This window comes from Ictalurus punctatus, chromosome 21, assembly GCF_001660625.3.
Source record: "Ictalurus punctatus breed USDA103 chromosome 21, Coco_2.0, whole genome shotgun sequence".
Lineage (NCBI taxonomy): Eukaryota > Metazoa > Chordata > Actinopteri > Siluriformes > Ictaluridae > Ictalurus > Ictalurus punctatus.
The window spans coordinates 1,961,294-1,984,062 of record NC_030436.2 but is presented as its reverse complement, the minus strand read 5'-3'; the positions used below and the strand labels follow the sequence as shown (position 1 = coordinate 1,984,062).

The 22,769-nt window shown below is 39.9% G+C and overlaps 1 protein-coding gene across 2 annotated transcripts in view; it reads left to right on the top strand.

The window, feature by feature from the left end:
- Positions 1-22,397, top strand: part of phf2 (PHD finger protein 2) — a 53,995-nt gene extending 31,598 nt beyond the window's left edge. Inside the window, exons 10-22 of one of the 2 annotated variants that reach the window (XM_017450747.3) lie at positions 4,613-4,704; positions 4,835-4,924; positions 5,076-5,423; positions 5,524-5,640; positions 6,434-6,549; positions 6,887-7,065; positions 7,266-7,339; positions 12,302-12,468; positions 15,581-15,855; positions 17,924-18,019; positions 18,135-18,244; positions 19,271-19,562; positions 19,929-22,397. In XM_017450747.3, coding sequence (XP_017306236.1) covers positions 4,613-4,704; positions 4,835-4,924; positions 5,076-5,423; positions 5,524-5,640; positions 6,434-6,549; positions 6,887-7,065; positions 7,266-7,339; positions 12,302-12,468; positions 15,581-15,855; positions 17,924-18,019; positions 18,135-18,244; positions 19,271-19,562; positions 19,929-20,017 — 2,045 coding nt within the window. In that variant the 3' untranslated portion in view covers positions 20,018-22,397. Of the gene's footprint in view, positions 1-4,612; positions 4,705-4,834; positions 4,925-5,075; positions 5,424-5,523; positions 5,641-6,433; positions 6,550-6,886; positions 7,066-7,265; positions 7,340-12,301; positions 12,469-15,559; positions 15,856-17,923; positions 18,020-18,134; positions 18,245-19,270; positions 19,563-19,928 lie in introns of both variants that reach the window. The other variant, XM_017450746.3, reaches the window with a different exon arrangement.
- The last annotated feature ends 372 nt before the right edge of the window (positions 22,398-22,769 follow it).

Genomic DNA, 22,769 nt, shown 5'->3' with positions numbered 1-22,769 from the left:
AACCCTCCAGTGTGGCTGAACTGAAGCAGTTCTCCAAAGAAGAATGGACCAAAATTCCACCACAGCGCTACGAAAGGCTGATCTCCAGTTATCGGCAGCATTTGGTTGCAGTTATTACTGCTAAATGTGGCACAACCAGATTTTAAGTTTAAGGGGGCAGATAGTTTTTTACATGAGTGATAGGTGTGGGATAATGTTTATTTCCTTAAAATAAATAAATAAAATAAAAACTGTATTGTGCTTATTCAGTTTGCCGTGGTTAAAATTTTCTACTAAGGGATAGAAAAAAAACTGTAGAAAATAATGTTCAGCAGGGGCACGGTGGCTTAGTGGTTAGCACATTTGCCTCACACCTCCAGGGTTGGGGGGTTCGATTCCCACCACCACCCTGTGTTTGTGGCGTTTGCATGCTCTCCCCGTGCTCCGGGTACTCCGGTTTCTTCTCCCAGTCCCAGTCCATTGTAGGCATCTTCAACTTGTCTGTAGAGTGTGTGATTGTGTGATGGGTTGGCACCCTGCCCACAGTGTCTCCCGCCTCATGGGGCAAAGCTCCCTGGGATAAACTTCCATCTTCCCGCATCCCTGTGTTGGATACGCATTGCAGAAAAAGGATGGATGGATGATGTTCAGTTGCTGTGAGTCTCCCAGACAATCCTGTATTAGTAATTCACAGTCAGCACTAAATTGGAGGGAAATTTATAGTTATGCTATCATGTGTTATATGTCATATGTCAAACATCATCACACTCCAACCTTAGGCACAAAAGAAGGCTGACTTCACAGTGACAGACAGAAGTCACAGCAAATCAGGAAAGAGAGAGTGTGAGAGTGTAAACAAACAGTAGTGGAAAATTGAAAGAGACTAATATTATACTAAAAAAAGATCCAGGGCTGATGATGTTTTAGCTGTTTACTTGCTGAACAAGAATGGCATTGATTTGTTTTTAATTGGGAGCTTGTGAACGATAGTCCGAAGATGTTTCCTTGTTACACAGTTGCGAAGTTGTTCAGCTAGAGAACTCATGATAGCCAGCTTGCGAACATAACAGGAGATGTTGTTGTGTTTCTCTTTATTTTTGTCATTTAAACTCTGTTTAAATCATTGTGCAAGAGTGAGTCATCTGGGGCGTCTGCTCGCTAGCGTGCTAATACTAGCTTGGCTTGTGTGTAATGTCTTTGACAGGCTGGAGAAGAAAATGCACTGTTTAGGTAATAAAATACACGGAGAACACAGATCATTTAGTTATTAACATATGTTGTCAGCAAGCAGAGGTGATATTTTAGCTTGCTAGAGTTAGTGGTCTTTTGGCTTCACAGATGCACCGAGATCTCTGATGAAGATAGACTTTAGCCAGCACAGCAACACGCTGGGAGATTACAGTGGAACAACTTGACTTGGTTTTGTTTTTTCATCTGGTACTCAGTAACTGTGACAGTCACATTAATGAGCACATTAAAGATTTTTTTTCTTTTCATAATGCTTCTGTAATACTGAGGAAATGGCAGCATTTAATTATAACCTCAGAGTAATGAATACTTGTGCCACATCCCAAACCCCATACTGTCGTACTAAATAGCTTCTCAATATATATCATTGTGGCGATTAATTTATAGGCATACTGTTTAGAGTTAGTTAATGTGGTTTGGACTTATATTTCTCCATCTGGGGATTAATAAAGTATTATCTTATCTTATCTCATCTTATATCAGACGGTGAAATTCCAAAAATTTTAATCATATTGCTTTAAAAATAGGTGAACACGAGGAACAGTTTATTTCTGCTGTACTACTAAAGCCCTAAAAACTCCGAGTAAGTCTGGTTATAAATATACTAGTGGCTTCCAAGTAATTTATGATCAGTTGTATGGTTATTATTATTATTTTTTTTAAAAATCCTCTTACATCTCTAAATTCCTTTATTTATATCTCCAAGAACAAATCGAGGGCAAGTAAAGTTACAAAAGAAGTTGGGTCATAAGAGATCTTCCTGTTTCCAGCTGAGGCCTGCTGAGCAGATGAGGAGAACTCATACAGCAAAGAATATTATTGCAGTTGTTAGATCAGTGCATCATGGAGTTCACAGATGATTAGCTTCAAAAGACAGAATCACTTGCTCCATTACAACCCGGTGTTTAAACTTTTCTCAGCTGGCCTTCTGCTCTCTATTTATCTTTCCACCATTTTCTCCACTGCGCTCACGTTTCTTAATTTTGCCAGATCTCAGTAGTACGCGCACAGCTGGATGGTTTGACGACAACACACGCTCCCTGGCCTATCTAATGTTCAGATACTCGGCAAGGGGAGTCAGTTTTCAGGGTCATCTTTTTGAGATCCATGTGTGATTCAGGTGTGTGTGTGTGTGACTCATTTCCCCAACAGGCCTCCTGGCTCATTGCCAGACCCCTCCGTCCACTCTTTTCAGCCTTCACTTTATGTTCTTGTTGTTAATTTTAATGCAGTGAGCAGCATGTTTCCTGTAATGGCCATGTAGCCAGTCCAATGTAATCAGTGTCGAAGCGTGTGTTCAGAAAAAGGCACGCAACTGTTTCAGTCCTCGGCATATTGGAGCAATCAGTTTGATGTATGAATGGTCATTGTTATTGGACAGTAATGGCTGCAGTTGCCAGTGGACTCTATTTTTATTTCTGATATAATATCACCATGCCTTTTTGTGGAGCGTCATGCTTTCGACTGCGGGACCAGTTCAAGTTTCTAGGGAGTAGTTCGGAATTACTTAGCAGTGTCAAAGGGGTCACCCCATTTGCTATTTTCTAATGAGTATGTCAAGTGTAGTTCTTAAAGCAATACAGAAGATACACAGTGAGAACACAGAGATATCAAACATACAGAATTTGCCATCGTTTTAATAGTGGGATATAAAATGATATTTTTGGCCTTCAATTTACAAACATTTATTAGATATATCGCTAGAGTCGTTGTCATTTTTCTTCTTTTTCTTTCTTATAGTCATTTCAAATCGAGCACCATTGGATTGGGTTTGCTCAGCTCAGTAACTTGCTAGCTATTATAACAAAATGTAAAATAACCTACCCATGACCACATTTTCTACAAATTGCTTTATTTCCCTCTTGGTGATGAATTTATGTGGTTAATGATGAAAGAACATTTCAGATACATTGGTAATCGTCCAAACTGCAAGTTCGAACAGACATCATTTAGGATTATTCGCCTGGAATTATGTTGTTATGTGGCTACCAGCGCCCATTTGTTGCTGTTTGGTCAAGCCGTTCCCTTAAATAAAAATGATTTTCTGACTATATATATATATATTTTAAAAACCGTGTCCTGCTTTGATGGTGTTTTATGTAAATATTGTGATGCATGTGGAGCATCATGAAAAATACCGCTCTATTATACAACCCCAATTCCGAAAAAGTTGGGACAGTATGGAAAACGCTAATAAAAACAAGAGGAGTGATTTGTAAATGTACTTTGACTTGTATTTAAACAAAAAACATATAAAGACAAGGTATTTGATGTTTACCTAATCAACTGCATAGTTTTTTTTTTTTTTTTTTTTTTAAAGATAAATGTTTATTTTGAAAAAATTGGGACCGGGGCAATTTAGGGTTAAAAGTGATGTGAGAAGTTGAAATAAGAAGGTGATGTGAAACAGGTGAGGCGATCATCTAATCTTAGTATATAAGAAGCCTCCAAAGGAGGCCTAGTCCTTCAGGCGATCCCTCAGACGTCACTATCTTAAAAATTGTCATGAGTGTGTAATGGAGATCCTGACATGGGATCGGGAATACTTTGGTAAACCTTTGTTACTCGACACCATTCGCCGCTGCATCCACAGATGCTAGTTAAGGCTTTACTACGCAAAGCAGAAGCCGTACATTAACACTGTCCAGAAGTGCCCCCGACTTCTCTGGGCTCGGTCTCATCTGAGATGGACAGTAACACAGTGGAATCGTGTTTTGTGGTCCGATGAATCAACGTTTCAAATAGTTTTTGGACAAAACAGCCGTCGTGTTCTCCGGGCCAAAGAGGAAAAGGACCATCCAAGCTGTTATCAGCGTCAGGTCCAAAAGCCAGCGTCTGTCACGGTATGGGGGCGTGTCAGTTCACATGGTATTGGTAACTTGCACATCTGTGAGGGCATCATTAATGCAGAAAGATATGTTTGAGCAACATATGCCTCCATCCAGAGCAGGACAGCGCCAAACCCACATTCTGCCCGGATTACAAGCTGAAGAAATGTATAATGGATGAATGGAGGAAAATTCCGCTTTCTAAACTTAACCAACTGGTGTCTTCACTCAGCGTCCAAACGCTTAATAAGTGTTATTAAAAGAAAAGGTGATGTTACACAGTGGTAAACAGTCGTCCCAACTTTTTGGAGTGTGTCGCAGTCATCAGATTTGAAATGAGAGTGTATTTTCAAAAAGTAAAGCATCAAATAATGTGTTCAATATAGTACAGGGTGAATTGAATTTCCAAATGACTTTTTTTTTTTTTTTTTTTTGCCATTTTCCATACTGTCCCATCTTTTTCTGGATTGGGGTTCTATTATAAAAAAATTTAACAGCATACCTACGTATTTAATTAGTTCTAGTAAGTTTTTATCCCCCTTTTATTTATCTTGCAGGTTTACATAAGGCAAATAAACAACCAGCAGCTTACCTTGTGCACGGTGCCAAAATTATCAATGGGGCCTTTAGATCATGGACTAAAAAGCAGGTAGGTCTTGTGTGGTTTATTTTTTATTTATTTATTTTCAAATTATTTTTATTATTATAATTGATCTGATTTGTCTAAACTGGAAATGTGTCTGGATTGGTTCATTAATGATTTTTTCCCCTCGCTAAAGGCCCTTCTCGAACATGAAGATGAGCTTCCTGAAAACATGAAACCCACACAGCTTATTAAAGACCTTGCCAAAGAGATTCGGATTGCTGAGGTGAGATATATTTAAAGTACCTCTAAGAACTACAGTGAATGTTGTATACATATTTTGCTTACATGTTTACCTTAGCAGCTTTTATTGGCATCAGTAAGCTTATTGCTACAGTAAACTAAACAGTCTAGGAATGGTGTCTCTTGTCATTCAGAATGCAACTAAAGCCATAAAGAGTGAGTTGAGCAACTCCAAGCCTCCAGCAGAGGAACCCCCATCAGCCCCTTCAGAACCAGAAGAGCCAGTGTCTCCATCTCTTATGTCCACTCCACCTCGGGACAAACCAACCAGGAAAAAAGCCACCAAACCTCCAAAACCACCTAAACCACCCAAGATGCCCAAGGCCCCAAAGCCACCCAAAGTTCCCAAAGTGAAGGAGGGTGGCAAGAAGAAAGTGAAAAAAGTGAAAGAAGGTGGCCTGCCAGAGAAAAAGCCGTCCAGCCTGGCAGCTCTTGAGTCCCATGCAAAGGACATCCTCAGCAAGATGGATCAGCCTAAAAAAGTAAACGTGACCCACAGAATCAGCCAGACCCGAGCTACATTTTGATATCATTTAAAGTGTGAGAACTTCTTTTAGTCATTTCCTAATCTTAATTTTCCAGGCTCCAAAGAGTGTGATGAGCTTCATGGAAAAAGAGACAAATAAACAGAACAATGTGGAGAAGTTTGAGATGCGAGAACCCAACAAGAACAAAACAGAAGCAAAGTGGAAATACAAGGTAAGGAAACCTACAATTAAAAAGAGCCGAACCTGGTGTTTCCTACAAAGCATGCCTTTAACGTAAAATCAGTCCAGAGCCAGCTTTGAACATTAATGCAAACTGTATTAAACCCCTGCCAAGTGGTGAAAGGAAGCGGGGGATTGGTCCAAAAGTGATTTACACATCTCAGATTAAAGCAATCAACAGAAATAATTCCGTGGCTCAGTCATCCTTTCTGTTTGGAACTCATCAAAGGCAGCAGCCCTTCACCCCAGCTCAGAGTTTTTACCTAATGCATTTACACTATGTCATATCCCTGACATCCTCACTAAGTATTTACATATGCGTCCCATTTCTGCTGCAAAACGTAAGCATGTTGTGTGATTATTGTTAGATGACATGGGAGGGCTTTTGAAGGAAAAGCTTAATTCTGGTGAACGGAAGACATTAGAAAGCTTTGGTTTCATGGAAAAGTCAATGCCAAACGGCCCTGGGATGTTTGTAGTCGCTCCAAGTCTTTCCTTCCAAACGCTCCTTTGCAGCTCCCCAAGCACTTACAGATGGAGAGAGTCTTGGCTATATGTTCACCATGGTCATCAGACCTCATGTGTTCTGTCTTTCATTCTTGATCACTTTCAACACTGAAACAACTGTTGGACTAACCAGACTGATTTAGATCTCGACTGTGTTACATATCTCACAGTAAAGAGTTTTCAGTACCTGGCGCTCTGATTTTATCGATCTAGCTCTCGATGTCTCTAACCTTTCTCAGAATGAAGCCTGACTGGTGTGATCTGTTTCTCTCTTGCAGAATAGCAAACCAGATTCATTACTAAAAATGGAGGAAGAGCACAAATTTGAAAAAACACCGCTAGGACATAGAGACAATAGATTTTCCTTTACAATGTCTCACAAGAAATTGCTGGGGTATGTATATCACCGTGTACAGTTTTATGGCCTTAATGTACCGTTAATATTCTCTCAATGTTCTCAGTTTGTCCCCATGATTCAGATGTAGGTGCTGCATTTACACAAATTGGGCTACTATGGATTTAGTACATTCTACATCTAGGACGAATTGAGAATTGTAATCTAGGATGCGTACGCATGTTTTACATTCGAAGCTGTCCGGCAAGTGTTGACCCGGTAGTTCTCATGAAATTGCAATTATATCTGTCACTCGTTAGTTTTATGATTCATTCTGACGCTCTGATCCATTCTGGATGCTCTGTTGATGGTTCTAACAGCGTGATGTTTCCTTCAGGGCAAAGACACTGAAGCCGCAGACCAACTCGAGTTTGTTTGGCTCCTTACAGAACGTGAAAGAAGACAAAGCCAAGCCAGTCCGAGACGAGTATGAGTACGTCTCAGATGAGGGCGAACTCAAAATTGACGAGTTCCCCATCAGGAGGAAAAAGGCTCCGGTTAAAAGGGACTTTTCCTGTGAGTAGTGCCAGTGTAGGAAGTTATACAGAATAAAAAGCAGCATTTTACTCCATATGGAACAATTTACTGTTAGTACTTGAGATGATCATTTTTCAGGAAATGAATTATAAAGCCTTTGGGACACAGTTATATCTCTTACACTAGTTTTCAGGGGTATATATATATTTTTTAAAGGTTACCTTTTGCCTTTTTTTCAGTTCTGTCAAACATCCGGACATCGGAGCCCATCCAGACATCAAAAAAGCCAAAATTGCAATCTTCGGATATTAAGGTAAGCATGAGGATCCGTTATAGTTCTTCTTAGAGGACTTGAAGCCAAGGACAATTAAAGGATCAACATCCGCAACCTTTTTCTCTAAACAGACAATGCCATGAACTTGAAGATGCTGATTAATTTCAAATTCTTCAAAATTGGGACTTAATCACCATCCATTATTTCATGAAGTAACTAATAGATTCCTTCTGGGTGTGTTTAAAATATGCTCTCCGCAATAGAGATCATATGTGTTGGCACCCAGATCCCAGCGCTGGGTGGGTGTTCAGGCATTGCAGTAATTCCCCTTAATGTTCCAACTTAAACCAACACACAGAGGAATTCAAAGAGAGAAAGCCACAGGGCAGAGGAAAGTGTCACCACATGATTGATGAAGGAAATATCTGTGGTGTGAACTGACAGCATACACAATCAACAACATACACAAAGACAGACAGTGCAAGGCTTTAAGGGGTCACCGAGAGAACTTTTCTGAAAATCGTACTTATGTAATTGAATGTTTTACACAATATGTCTGTCCCAGTTCAGATTAAAGCTTGAATTCTTTGAGAAACCGATTGAATTGGTGGTCCCTTCACACTCAGAGAGACAATACTTTTCTATATAAAATACAACAAAGACCAGTATTTATTAAACTTATTAAGAGATGAATTAATAATAAGGCTTAATTACACAGACGTTGACCTGTCTGTACATTACATCACTGTAGTTAAGAAACATTCAGTGCGTTTACATGGACAACAATAATCCACTATTAACCCGATTAAGACGATACTCTGATTAGAAACTAGCATGTAAACAGCCATTTTTAATCACCTTAATCTGATTAAAGTCACACTCGAAGTAAACACTAATCGCATTAAGACGTGTGCAGTATTCCTGTTTTAGTCGCATTATGGAGGTGTATTACAGACATGTACACACCTTAATCACACTATTAACGTCGTGTGTGAGTTTTCACCGCATTTTGCGACAGGACACGATCACACACGGCAGTGCTCAACTGTTTTACGGAGAACAAGAGAGCACGGCTGTGTCCCAAACCGCGTACTTACCTACTATAGGCCTGTAGTGGGGAAAAATACATGTATCTCGGCTACTATATAGATGGTAAGTACGCAGTTTGGGACGCAGCCCACGGCTTCAAGCAGTCGTCTATTTGCACGTACAGCACGACAAAATCAACCGCACTTGAAGCTTTCGTAAAAAAAATTCAATAAAAGGAGCCATAACGAAGACCAACTGTATGTTGATACGTGAAATTCTGGAGGGACGTCGGACGGCGTGGCGCGGTGACGTAATGACGTGTGCCGTTAATCTAATTATGTTCTATAACATGTAAAACGGGAACATGACAGGAGTATTCTAAAAGCGACTCATGTAAACCCCTTAAATCACGTTATTATCTTACTCAGAGTAACGTCCATAATTAGATCACTGCTGTCCATGTAAACGTAGTCATTGTCTCTTCACCCTCCTTGGATAAGCTTTATCTGTGTATAAACAACTGTTCACCGCAGCATAAATTTTCAAACTGTAATTTGAAAGCGTTTATCAAACTAAATTCCAGGACGTTTATCATGTAAAACATAACTAAAGATTCACGACGAATCTGGAAATAAATCTGTTACAAGGGATCTGGTACAAGAGAGTTGAATTATATTAAAACCAATTTAAACTAGCTCAGGGGTTCCCAAACTTTTTGGGCAAACGAACCCAAGTGGACATTATGAAATTTCTGCGACCCCAAGCCTTCACCACCTTATATTTCTTCGATTCCTTATTTAAAATTTAGGACTACTAACATATAAGGATGTTTTATTATGTTAGTACCACCATATGCATACTCTGCGTGACTTAAAACCAAATTAATATTCCTTGCACTGGCTTACAGTCAACTTGCATGCCTTGACACAGTCTTTCAAAAAGTCAGGAGGTGTGTTTGAAAGGGCGCGTCGCTTTGTGGGGTCACCTCCAGCCTCGAACCATACATAAGGAACAAACCTTCACAGTGCGTGTCGTTAAAAGAAAATAATTCATGCCACGATTATCTCTTCATTATAAAAAAATCCCCAAAATATGACCGTTTCATCTGAAAATAAGTGTAGTAGTAAAATGTATTGTAGAAATACTCAGTATGAGGAAATAACTGTAGGATTTTATAAATAATGGGCCCGTGAACATTGCACTTCAGAAAATCAGATGCAGGCAAATTGTACTTTCGGCCTAATTCCTACACCATTATATCATTATTATAATAATATTAAAATATATAATACATGTAATATATATAATACATAATAATATATATAATGTTACACTTATTTTCATATGAAATGCTCTCAAATACCAAGTTCACAGGACACTATTTAAAAAATTCGACAGTAAATTTCTATTGTGCCCTGCGATGGATTGGCACCCTGTCCAGGGTGTACCCCGCCTCGTGCCCCATGCTCCCTGGGATAGGCTCCAGGTTATCCCGTGACCCTGAAAAGGATAAGCGGTATAGAAGAGGCATGAATGGACAGTAAATTTCTTCATATTGAGCATTCTGACAGTATATTATATTCAGTTTCATGCAGAATTGTCATCATTTTCATAATGAAGAGATAACTGTGTAGGAATTAGGAAGAAAGTGGGAACAAAAAAAATCAGAATAAGAAGCCGGTGAGTAAGAAGCCAGCTTCAGCTTCGTCACCTTGGTATCTTTTTAAACTGCTACTCAACTGGATGGAAGGAAGTCACTTGGTAAAGAAATAAAGAAATATTTGTGAATGCATTTCCAAGCAATTCAGTATCTACACATATGATTTTTGTCAGCAATACAGTTTCCCTGCTGCTGAGCACTCGGCTTTGCTCGTTCTGCCACGTCAGAGGATGCGCCACCTTTAATGGGGTGGGTGTGGCTAATTTTCAGAGCACCTCCCATTCCAAAATCAGTTGACCGATAGAGATTTAAGGTGAGCGTCTTCTTCTAAACCCTAGCCCCTGTAAAAAAAAAAAAAAAAAGGCAAACAAAAAAAGCAAAAAACTGCGTCAGAAAAATCTAAAGGAAAATGCAAGTATGAATCAGACGTTATCTTTTTGGAACAATTCTCACTACTTGAATTTGCAATGTACTTTATACATTTTAATAATTAATATTTTGCTTGTAAATTTGATCATTTTATTTGAGACTTTGTTCAAGGGTCTGATGAGCTCGGTGGTGCTGGGATTGCTGATTTTCTCATGACTGTAGTCAAAACACACACACGCACACACACACACTCCCTCCCTCTCACTCCTTACATATTTTTCTCAGTAGCAACACCTACCAATGCTAAAGGTAATGCCAGTGGTATGTGCCCAACCTTTAGAAAGGAGACTCTCTTAATGCTGATGATACAAAGGTCCTCAAAAAAATCTCATGCAAAAATTCTCAGGTTTTCCCTGATGTACAAATTGATTTTAAAAAAATAAATAAATAAAAAAGTATCCTATAGGGTTTGGATTTAATCAATTTCCACATATTTGACCATTGCATGCAACAGTACCATAGTTATTACTTGACATAACATTCTCTTCACTCCTAACAAGCATGTTTTGTGTCATCTATAGGAAATTAGTGGAGGTTCTACTAATGTCAGCTTCCTGCAGAAAAGTAAGGAGATGTGTGAATATTCTTTATAACTGTGGATAAACAAGTCATTGACGAAGCCTTGGCTTGTGTTACCTCTGATGAGGGAAAAGATGCACTGAGCTGTATAATTCGTTTTTCTAATAGAGCAATGCAAATTCCTCTGGTGCTCACTAATCATCCAACTAATCAAACAGTGGCTGAAAACGTCTACATATTCCAGGGCATTTCCAGAACCGCTTCCCTTTTTAAAGAACTTCCACTGATTTCCTACAGATAACACCAAGTCATACGCTAAGGTATCTTTGCATGCAGAAGTCCGCAATGTAATACACGAAAAAAAAACGATCAACGAAACCACTAAAATCCATCGGCATTAAAGGATTAGATTTTAATCACTGATCACTTTTTAGGATGTACGCATTTTAGAAGATTCAATTCAGGAGCAAGTTCGTTTGATTTTAAGGAATACAAAAGATATATATCGAGTTGTCTGCAACAATGAGCATAATGTTGGTTAAAAACTGACGCATTATAACCTTGTTTCTTTATCAGAAGTTCACATTAATCGCTTGTATGTTTTTGAAAAGCTTGACAGAGCTACTAAACATCTTGTCAGGGCTCAGAAGTGAACCCATAGATATCCTGTAATCAACTGCTGGACGGTGGTCTGGATGCTGACCCGGCAAAGTATTTCAGTAGACCGTAGTACTTGAAAGAATACTGTAGCAGAGCTGATAGACATGAAAAAAAAGGGCTTTTTTAAAGTGACTCCAGTTTTCTAAATGTAAGCCAGCCTAGCTTCTGTAGCAGATCTCTGTTTATCCAGTCACATGCATTTGTGTAAATTATTTAGCTGAAAGCAGAGACTAGCTACAGGTCTAAAGAAAAGGGAAATCCATACTTTGCGCAGATTTTTCATTTCATTTACCCCACTGATTAGGAAACTGACAACATGGCTTATTTAAAAACAAAAGTCCACAGCAAAAACGGACGGTTTAAAGACGCTGCACGGTGTTCATTCTCTCCTCATTAAATTCTATGGCGCTAGTCAAAAGTGCTAACATGAAGCGCTACTACAAACGTAATGGTTATTTTGGTCTAGGGCTGGTGTTTAGTGCAATAAATTGATCATAATTTGATCTGATCATATTCCAGACTTGTTTGGCCATAAATCGTATGGCAAAACAAAGAGATTTGCAAACTATTTTTACCCACTGGATTTGGGTCATAATATAAATATCAAACACACATAGAAGTATATCTGAAAGCCCAATAAACTCCAATACCTTAGCATTCAAGACCGTATGTGCGTTTACAGTATATTGCGTCTTTTCATTCAGAGTGCAGACTCTTCAGACGAGGAGTCACTTCACATAGACACAGAGGCCAAGCCAGAGGTCAAAGGCCGTAACTCCAAGGCTTGCAAAAAGAAAGGGGGCAGTGCAGCAGGGATCCTAGACCTCCTGCAGGCCAGCAAGCAAGTGGGCGGCATTGACTACAACAACAGGTACACCATCCTTAAACTCTTCAAATCTGCAAAAATAATTATAAATCATGTTTGTGCTTATTAACACTGTGATTATTGGTCATGTTTGATATCCGATGGGTAATGCAGTTCAGTTCAGCTTTATGTGTATAGCACTTTTCACAATAGACATGATGGGCTTTAAAGAAATCGGTTTGTAGATTTTGATCCTTCTTGAGCAAAGAGCGGACAGTGGCAAGGAAACGCTCCCCGAGATGAGATGAGAAAGAAACCTTGTAAAAGGAACCAGACCCAAAAGGGACCACCGTATAGTGGAGTTATAACGCATTACACTTCTACACCCGCAGTCAAACGGTACTGAGTGTGTTGAAAGGATGAGCATATTGTGAATAAGAGTCCTGTAATGAGCGCAGAAGCGGCAGTTTGTTGGTACAAGTCTAGAGTATCCAGGCGAGAAGCTGGATAGAAAAGCTGAAGCAAGTGTGAGACTTGGGTATAAACTGTTTTTGGGAAGTGCAGATGTTTAAGACCATCCGCAGCAGTAGAAAGTGACCGCAGAAGCTCAAAACAGAAGTAGAGCATCAGTGAATTAGTTAATGATATAGATATACATTACTTTATTTATCAAAGGGGCACAAGAAGAGTTTGGACTTTCAGAGGCTTGTGGTTGTAGTTTGGTATATATACGGGACGAAGTCAGCTCGAATCGAGGTTGTTTTTTTTTCTTTGTCCATAAGCGAAAGCAAGGGTTTTCTTGCACGACTGTCTAATTGAAAGCGGACGCTAAAAAGCCGAACACGTTGAGGGAACATTGCGATCTCTACACACTGTAATGACAAAACAACATTGTTAAAACTTATACCCAGATTGGGAATAAGGAGACGGGATGCAGGCAGTGAATGGCACGCAAAAAAGTGCTTTTCAATGCGGGCAGTGCAGCAGAGACGTTTGTGCTCAGTCTGCCGCTTTTAACTCAGCTCCACATCACTCCTTCTCTCCCGGGTCATCGACATCCGACTGAGGAAAGACAGGCACATGAGTAGGCTGCCATTAACACACAGGTGTGGACAATCACTCATTACCTGCTCATTCTCTCCGAACCCTCATTCCTTTCCGCAAGCAACGCTTGAACACACCCCCACATTTGGATTATAAGAAATACGCTTTCTTTTATAATATAAAGCTTTCTAAGGTGAAAAGAAGGAATTAAGGCGAACGGAATCGGGCAATCGGTTTAGACTTGAGTGTCATTTTAAAAATGCGCATATCACATCGAATTCCAACAGCATATCATTATCACTCACCATACAGCATATTGCTTGGCAAAGGATCAATTATGTTAGGAACATTATGAATCAGGCAACCAGCATATCTTCATAGGACAACCCACCCACATTCGCATTATGCAGCTTGTATTGCGTTCTAAATTTTGCCCCGACCTATTTCTGAATGCAGTGACGTGTGAAAACTACTACGCGTGGTTTGAAATGTACGCATTTGTGTAAATACAGTAGGTATGTTTTCAGGCTGAACAAAAGCTTTCTTTTCCCCCATGAATGCATGTACTGAAATGGATTCACATCCAGGCAGTTATCCTCCACTACTGTATGTCTAGTCTACTGCTATCTGAAGTAATAGTTTACACTGTAGTATTTATATGAATAGTTACCACTTTGTCAGCAGTTTACATAAATAACCACTATTTGTTTGATATTCCTCCACTATTAATTTGTCAGAATGCAGTGGATGCTTGGGGCCATTCTTCTTCATTTTACCGCTTGTTGTTTTGAACCGTTTTTGATGGTCTATTTCAACTGAGCTGAAATCGGCAAATTGGCAGAAAGCTAAGCAAAAGGGAAAGAAAACATTGCTGAAATATGTTAATTTCTCAAATTATTTTTTCTCGAATTTGTAAGACTGCAGATTGTGTGGAGGAAATGACTGCACTCAATTTCAACCACATTAAACAAGCACTCCCCCCCCCCCCCCCCCCCCCTTCATTGTTCCAGCTCACTGCTTAATGACTTAATAGGTGGTAATCTGGACAGGAGAAATTTGTATTTTTCGGCTGGTTTCCACAGGCAGGAGGCAGATGGAAGCACTGTTCTTATATCGTGCACAAGGATGAAAACACCTGGCTTCAATAACTCAAATGAACAACAACTGGCTTAGTGGTGCCTAAATTAAAGACATCAAAATATTATGCCAAGTGTGTTTCTTTATGTTACTAATCAGTGAAACCAAATAGTCTGTTATATAAGTGTAAGTTCAACTGGGTGTCTTACCAGTCAATTAAAAAAAAACAACTATACAACTATAGTAAGTATAGTGACTTTAGTAGTCTTATTTGACCTTATAATGATAAAACTTTAGGGTAAGAACAAATGAGCTGGGACATCTCAGAGTCTCCACGCAGTTCACTGCAAATGTAATGAGATTGTAGTAAATAGTTGACATTTGAAAAGTTGGAATTTGCCTAGCCCTTAGGTTATACAGTGACTTGAATCCAAACTGCGGCATGTGTTGTGCTTTTATGCTGCTCATGCAGACACACCCTCGACTTTGAGTGTTTATGCATTTCTAGCTGGCTATTCCTGGACTTGTCTGTCAACTTTTTGACCTATCCCATTAGTCCTAGTTCTTTTCACAGCCTCCACTCTTTTCCATGTCGAAAAAGCTTTCTTTTTTTTCCCCCCCAAACAGTTACAGATTCATGACAAAATCAACCCGAACTCAGAAATCCCAGCAGCAGCACCACACACACTGCCTATAGTGGAAAAGCCTTTCTCAGCGAGTTTAGCTGAACTGTTGTCATCGTCCCAAGCCACACCATCAATCCTCATCGTACTCGATGCTTTCTCTGTAACCTCGGCTTGATTTTACTCCCTCTTTAAAACTTGAAAAGCTTTTTAATTCTCACTGACAAGTTGGAAGTAATATGTGCACTGTATGGTTCCTCACTGGACTAACAGCCATCTGCATAGCTTCTGGTGCTTTTTATGTTCCTCTGGCTCCTTTTCCTGCACTCTAAACCCTAGAATTTTTTGTGTTTGCACTGGCAACTTGAGAGTAATGCAGTTGTGTTTTGTTATGTGTGTCGATGGACTTACAGTCAGCCACCTGCATCCCCCAGTACACAGGAGGCCATCCAGGGCATGTTGTCTATGGCGAACCTGCAGTCCTCGGACACCTGCCTGCAGCCAGCCTGGAACAACAGCCAGGCCAAGAGCAACTCTCACAGCGGGACGGCCAGCAAAAAGCCTGCAGCAGCCAGCAACAGCAAGCGTCCCTCAGCCAAACGGCCTCCCAAAAAACCACGTAAAAGCAGCAGCGTGGACAGTGGTGACATGTTCGATGACGACGATGACCAGGACCACTTGGACGCCTGCTTTAAGGACTCAGACTATGGTAAGATTTGACATGGTCTGCACTTATAGAGCTTTTTTAACCTTAGCGGTTCCAAAACGCTTTACACTGGTTCTCATTCACCCATTCACACACACACACACACACACACACCAATTGTAGCAGAGCTGCCATGCAAGGCGCTAACTCGCCATCGGGAGAAACTTGGGATTCAGTGTCTTGCCCAAGGACGGTTCGGCATGTGGAGTCACGTGGGCCGGGAATCGAACCGACAACCCTACGATTATTGGACAACCCGCTCTACCCCATACTGCAACATAGAGCCACAGCTGCCCCATACTGCAACATAGGCTTTGGAGCTTTTTGTTGTGTCCATTGCCCTGTTTGGTTCAAATTGGCACCACAAGAGCTTTTCAGCAACATTTATATTAGTGATCGTGATTCCCAAAGACAAGTTTATATGTGCGCAGAGTGGAACTTTGTGTGCATTGCAGCATTTAAGGTGATTCACCTTTAAACTAGATCATGTCTTGAGGGGAGGGTAAGTGATTTATGGTGCAGCGGGTAATGTGAGTCTCACAGTTCCACGTTCTCTGGTTTGATCCTGAGCTGAGGATACTCTCCGTATAAAGTTTCTCTGCATGTTCTCCATGTGGGATTCCTCCTACCTGTAGGTGCCAGTAGGTAGACTGGCTACACTAAATTGTCCCAAGGTGTGAATGAATATATCAAGGGGCACACGGTGGATTAGCGGTTAGCACGTTTGCCGTTTGGGGTTCGATTCCCACCGTGTCCCTGTGTGTGCGGAGATTGCATGTTCTCCCCGTGCTGCGGGGGTTTCCTCCGGGTACTCCGGTTTCCTCCCCCAGTCCAAATACATGCACGGTAGGCTGATTGGCATGTCCAAAGTGTCCGTAGTGTATGAATGGGTGTGTGAGTGTGTGCACTTCGATGGATTGGCACCCTGTCCAGGGTGTACCCCGCCTTGTGCCCCATGCTCCCTGAGATAGGCTCCAGGTTCCCCGTGACCCTGAAAAGGAAAAGCGGTGGATGGATGGTATTCATTCAGAGTGTGTCACCACCCAGTGTTCCCGGGATAGGCCCCGAATCCACAGCGACCCTAACCAAGCTGTTATTCAAAATGAGCGAATGAATGAAAGTATGGTTTATCTGAAACTCTTTTCATTGGGTGAAATCTTAACCTGAAAATTCCCTATGATTTTTAAACTGGCCAAAATAATATGAAGAAGGTTCTCCTCTTGCTGCCTTCCAAATGGGACAAATTCTAACACTTTTTCTAGACTTTTGCTTCTTAAATACAACACGTGGGTGTGGCTAGATTTTCATGCGACCTAAACATTAACCATATTTTCTTACTAAATATCTCAGTGTATATTTGAACTGAAAGTAGGTACATACGGTGCCTATTTGAGGCTACGTTGTAGTTCTGTCTCTCCAGTGCTTGAAATGAACATTCCTGCAGAACCAAAAGAAACAGAGTCATTTAAAATTGCAGTTGCGTTTTTTTGATTTAGACTCGGAGGTTCTCATTAGAGCCAAGTGACAGGCGTTTTGTTTATTCCGCATGGAAGGATCTCCAAATCTTGTCTTTGAGTTCAATTCCAGTGAACTACTTTTTCAGCTGGGCGCTTCTTGTGAACCCTTTCCAAAAACAGCAAGACCATTAGTAGCCCCGTTAATAATCCATTAGCCATCGTTTTAAACTGTTGTTTTAAATGCTTTTTGATCTGATACCCTAATTAGTCATTACTAGCACACATATTTGCAATCTAGATCACACTAGGGAGCATTTTGTCAAGCACACTGGCATTTTTCTCTACTGTAAACAGATTTTTTTCAGCCTTGATAATTATTGGAAATTGCATGTTTTTTCTTGCAGGAGTTCAAAGAGACTAGGTACATCGGGCAGCGTATTAAACAGCTGCCTTGCATCTGTTCTATGCTAAGCCTCTATCCCTTTGGAAAATCTTCAGTACTAGAGTTTATTAAATGCACATTTGAAATGTATACTTTTTTCCGCAAATTTTTTTGGTATGCTTCAATATTGTTTTGATGAGTACTGTCATCTGCTCAACTGTGTGTGCTTCAGTTTACCCTTCTCTGGAGTCTGAAGAGGACAGCCCCATCTTCAAATCACGGTCAAAGAAAAGGAAAAGCTCAGATGACACTCCGTACAGTCCAACAGGTATGGATTATATCATGTCTGCCCTAAATCTTCCCCTCAGGGTTTGCTGGAAGTAAAGGATGCCTCTGGTGTGAGAGGTGTTAAATGTTTAATTTGTTCCTGTTGTGTTTTACAGCACGTGTTGGGCCTTCTGTACCACGACAGGAAAGACCAACACGTGAAGGGGCCAGGGTCGCGTCCATAGAGACTGGCTTGGCCGCCGCTGCTGCCAAACTCTCTCATCAGGTTAACAACTTCCACCTGCCATTTTTGCCGTCACATATCATAATCTGTAGTGTACTGTCGAGAGGCACAAGAAAATAATATAAAATAGAGCAGTGAGGAAAACCGTGGACGAATAGCCACTACTAACTAAAAATTAAAACATGGCCGTTCCTGATGATCACATGTTTCTTCACTGAGAGCAAATTTATGACCAAGTCTAACTGCCACTGGACAACTCTTAATAAATTTACTTTAATAGAAACATAGTAAAGTGGCTAGCTACTTCCTTGCACTGGTTTTAGATTCTCACACCTGGTGTAGTGATCGTGTAGTGTGCATTCTTCTGGAAGAGTGAGCTTTTTCCTTACGGAATGCACTATAAACACAAACGTCTAATAGGTGATGGTTAATCAGATGTGTAGCGCCCTCTATAAAGCTCCTGAAGTACTTAATAATTTGTGAGCTAGCTTGAGTGTTTCAGCTTCCAAACCATGGAAAAGAAAATCCTGAACTTGATTATTGTCCTGGTGGCATTTTAAGATTTTTAAGCCATCCGTTTCTATCCAATACGTAAGTAAAAAAATTAGACTGCTGTTGCAGTCCTTGCAGGGATTAAATACAAATGGTAATACCAGCATGCACTTTTTAGTTCCCGGAATTTTTTTTAGGCCTTTTCCAACGACCTAGAATGCCCTAAGGGCTCTGCTCTGGTTTTTATAATATTGTTCAACCTTAACTGAATGATCGTGGATTTTGGTTTTCTGATTGCAGATCACTGATTATTTGAACTGAGTCAGCCAAGACCTTATCTCAATACACAGTACAATAGAATAGAAATTTGACTTGTATACCTTTTTACAATACAAAATTTCAAAACTCAATTTTTAATTTTTATTTTTTTATTATTATTATTATTATTTTTTTTTACAAAACTCTAAGAAGGGGGGGGGGGGGGGACTTTGGAAGGCACCAAGACTCAGTAGGGGGAGCCCATTCTCCTCTCTCCGGTGCTGCTTTTTGACCTGTTTCACTTTGCGCATGTTACAGGAAGAGCAGCAGAAGATCAAGAAGAAAAAGAAGAGTATCAAAAAGAAGCCCGTGGCTGTAGAGGAGCCTCAGAAACACTCTCAGGACTGCAGTTCTCCAGAGGCAACCCCGGACTCTGAGGGCAACGCAGCCGACCAGGAGTACGGCAGCGGAACAGTCAAGGCAGCCAGCGGCTCGCAGCCCATGGCTCCAGGAGTCTTCCTCAATCAGAGACGTCCCTCCACTTCATCTCCGAACAGTGCCTCAGCACAGCCAGCAAAAGTGGAACGTGGCAACTCGACAGATGCCAAAGGTAAATTTCTATTTCTCTGCCGTTCTTGCTTTTGAGCAGTCGTATCTCGCATTTTAAGATTACACAGTAGAGGGCTGTTCGTCTGCCTCTGTCGGGCTCTTCAGCTTAATTGCTCAGCCGTCTGCTTAGACTGTATTCTGCCTCACGCATATGTTACTTTGGATAAAACCTCTGCCAAACGAATTATTTTAATTCTTGATTGTATCTACACGTAAATACTGACGATCAGGATCCACGTTATTTGATTGGCGTTACATTGATTATTAAAGTCAAAATTTGGTCATTGTAGGCGTTAGTGGTTTATTGGTAAATAAGAACAATTCCAGACTTACACGTACTTGTAACATTATTCTGTTTCTCTCCCAGCCAAGCGGCTAAAGAAAGGCATGGCAACAGCCAAACAAAGACTCGGAAAAATCTTAAAGATCCATCGGAACGGGAAGCTCCTCCTGTAACAGGAACAGTGGAGGGGATTTGACATTTTCTCCTGACGTTCTTATGGACACAATGGACTAGCCGATCCGATCCCTCCCTCCCTCTCTCTCTCTCTCTCTCTCTCTCTCTCTCTCTCTCTTTCCCCTCCCCCTTCCTCAAACTGTGGACAAGAACTGAAAGACGGAAGGGGAGTGTGCGAGTCACGCGACTTTTTCGATTTCTAAGAAGAGCTTAGGTCAGAATAGGTTTTTGCTTCAACTTATACTTTATAACTTTCAGATATTAAAAAATGTACAGAATACCTGCTATTAATATTTTGTAAGAAGAATTTGTCTCGTTTTACTACAGCTGTCAGTTTATCAGGGGTTGCAAAGATATTATAAAATAATAAATAGCAGTCATTCCAAGATAAAGAAAGTATCCCTTGCATGTATCCAGTTGCATGCATGCATTGGTTTAGAGGGCTGGGACAGGGGTTCAAATCCAGGAATTCATTTCTACTCTTTGGATGTGGCTTATCATTGTCTTTTGATGTTGAATAAGTATTACCGAACACTTTTTCATTCATTTTCAAAATGACTGCCCCATGTCTGTCCACCACACCACATTTCCTAGTGTCTTGTGGTGAAAGGATCTTTTAGAATGAGTTACTTTTGCGTGCTGAGCACTATCACTGATGATATTTATTGACCTAATATAATTGTACGTCATAGATAGATGTAGGAATCTCAAAAGGCACTTAAAATCCATCAACAAAGCACAAAACTGTGATATTGTGAGTAGTTTTAAATGTCTTTTTATAACAGCTACTGTGAACCATGAACTGATGAGAAGATTTTTTTTTCACAGACGATAGCAGCCAAATTTGGTTCCATGGAACCAAAATCATCAAATTCATAAAACGTCCCGATAACTCAGTACGTGCACATCATATATTAACCACATCAGGTTCGTTATTTAAAATAGGGTTGTCTCACGTTATAAAGAATGATCAATTTGATGTCCGACACACTAATAGGTCATACCGATAACTGTTGGCAATACTCACAAAGCATTTTTTTAAAAAAATCCCTAATTCTTTTTACATCATGATGTCTGTCCCTGAGTAAATTTTATGTCTTTTATATGAATTGAGCTCCATGTTACTGTAACGTTGGCAAATGTAGCTTCTCTTTTTTCTTTTCTTTTTTTTTTTTTAATCCATATCCTAAAACGATCTAAACGAAAACACTAATTACATGGGACCGTGAGCTCTGATAAGCCTCATCCACATCGATGTGTATCACTACGTTAGGGATACTTTCTCTCTTTTGTTGGTCTCACAGGCAGCACCCATTAACCCTAGACTGAAATATGCATTTATATTGCTTCACAGTACAGTATGTAGAATGTAGCCTGTATATAGCTTTTTAAATGAATACGTTTTGTATCCTTTTTCCTTAATACTTCATTATACATTTTTACTAGTTTTTTGCAAAGTGTAAACAAGAAAAATATATATAAAGATATAGAAATAGTCCTTTCTTTCTATTTTTTATTTCTTTTCCCCGTAGATACACGATAGCTGAGCTTTTTTTTTATTTTAACCATCTTATTTTGAACATTTTTGTTAGACAAAGGTGTTGCCTGGAGAACAAAAGCATCATCATAGCATAACAGCTCATATGGCCTTACATAAACAAAACTACATGTATTGAACTGAATCACTTACACAACTTAGACGGGGGGGATATGTCAAGTCAAGGTTAAAGTTTCTACAACCAGCCTCATGTTTTGGGTTCAACTGCCCGTACTGGGAGTCACAGTTCTTTTACTAGCACCTTGTGAAGTGTTGTCTGTGTCGGTGATGTAATTTATTAATGTTTGTAGCCTTTTATACTTGTATAATTCTTATGAGATTTTGTTTGAAATATTTTATCAGTGTGAAAGCCCCATAGGAAACTTATCATTAAAATGCCTTGTTGAGTTCCACAAAACTCATTTTTGCCTTTAATTTTCATTTTGTCAACTGACACAGGTCATTCATTTGAAATGTTAAGTGTTTATTATTATTACTGTTATTATTATTTTTTTTATCATCGTCATCATCATCATCATCATCATCATCATCATCATGCAGCTCTTTTAAAAAAAAAAATCTTATGCCATGAACTTTATTTTGATAACAGAATATGTACATTCTCAACAAGGTTTGCTGATCAATTGCAGTGTTTTAGTTATCAATGTAAATCTTGTATCCACCTTTTCTGGAGTGAAAAGCACTCGGATCGATCTTTGTCAATGGAACTATTTCAGGTTTTATTTGTACAAAAATGTGTGTTGCTTTGTTGTGGTTTATTTTTATATGTTCAAACCAATTAAACTCATCCACTGTACCAGGGCAGTGAATGATACCTCTTATTGTGGTGATGTGATACTTCATCGATTTTACTGAAGTTTTCCCTAGATGTTTGCACAGATGGTCATTTTTAATGACTTATGCGTAAAGGTTATTTATTATTTATTATCAATCATCGTTTAAAAGGACTAGTTGATATAAGAGCTTGTTGGAAGTGACTTTAATAAGCAAGGTTTACTATATCACGGTGTCGCTGGAATCTGATTGGTCAGAAGGTGTCGATTCGTTTTGTATAACAGCATGCCAGTGACAACGGCGCTGGCTGTAATTCAAATCAGTCTTTTATGAACGCGCTCGTTCTATTGTTTCAATTCTACACTAACACGTAATTCACACGGAGGCTGAAGAGGGATTGACGTTTTCCTATAGCTACT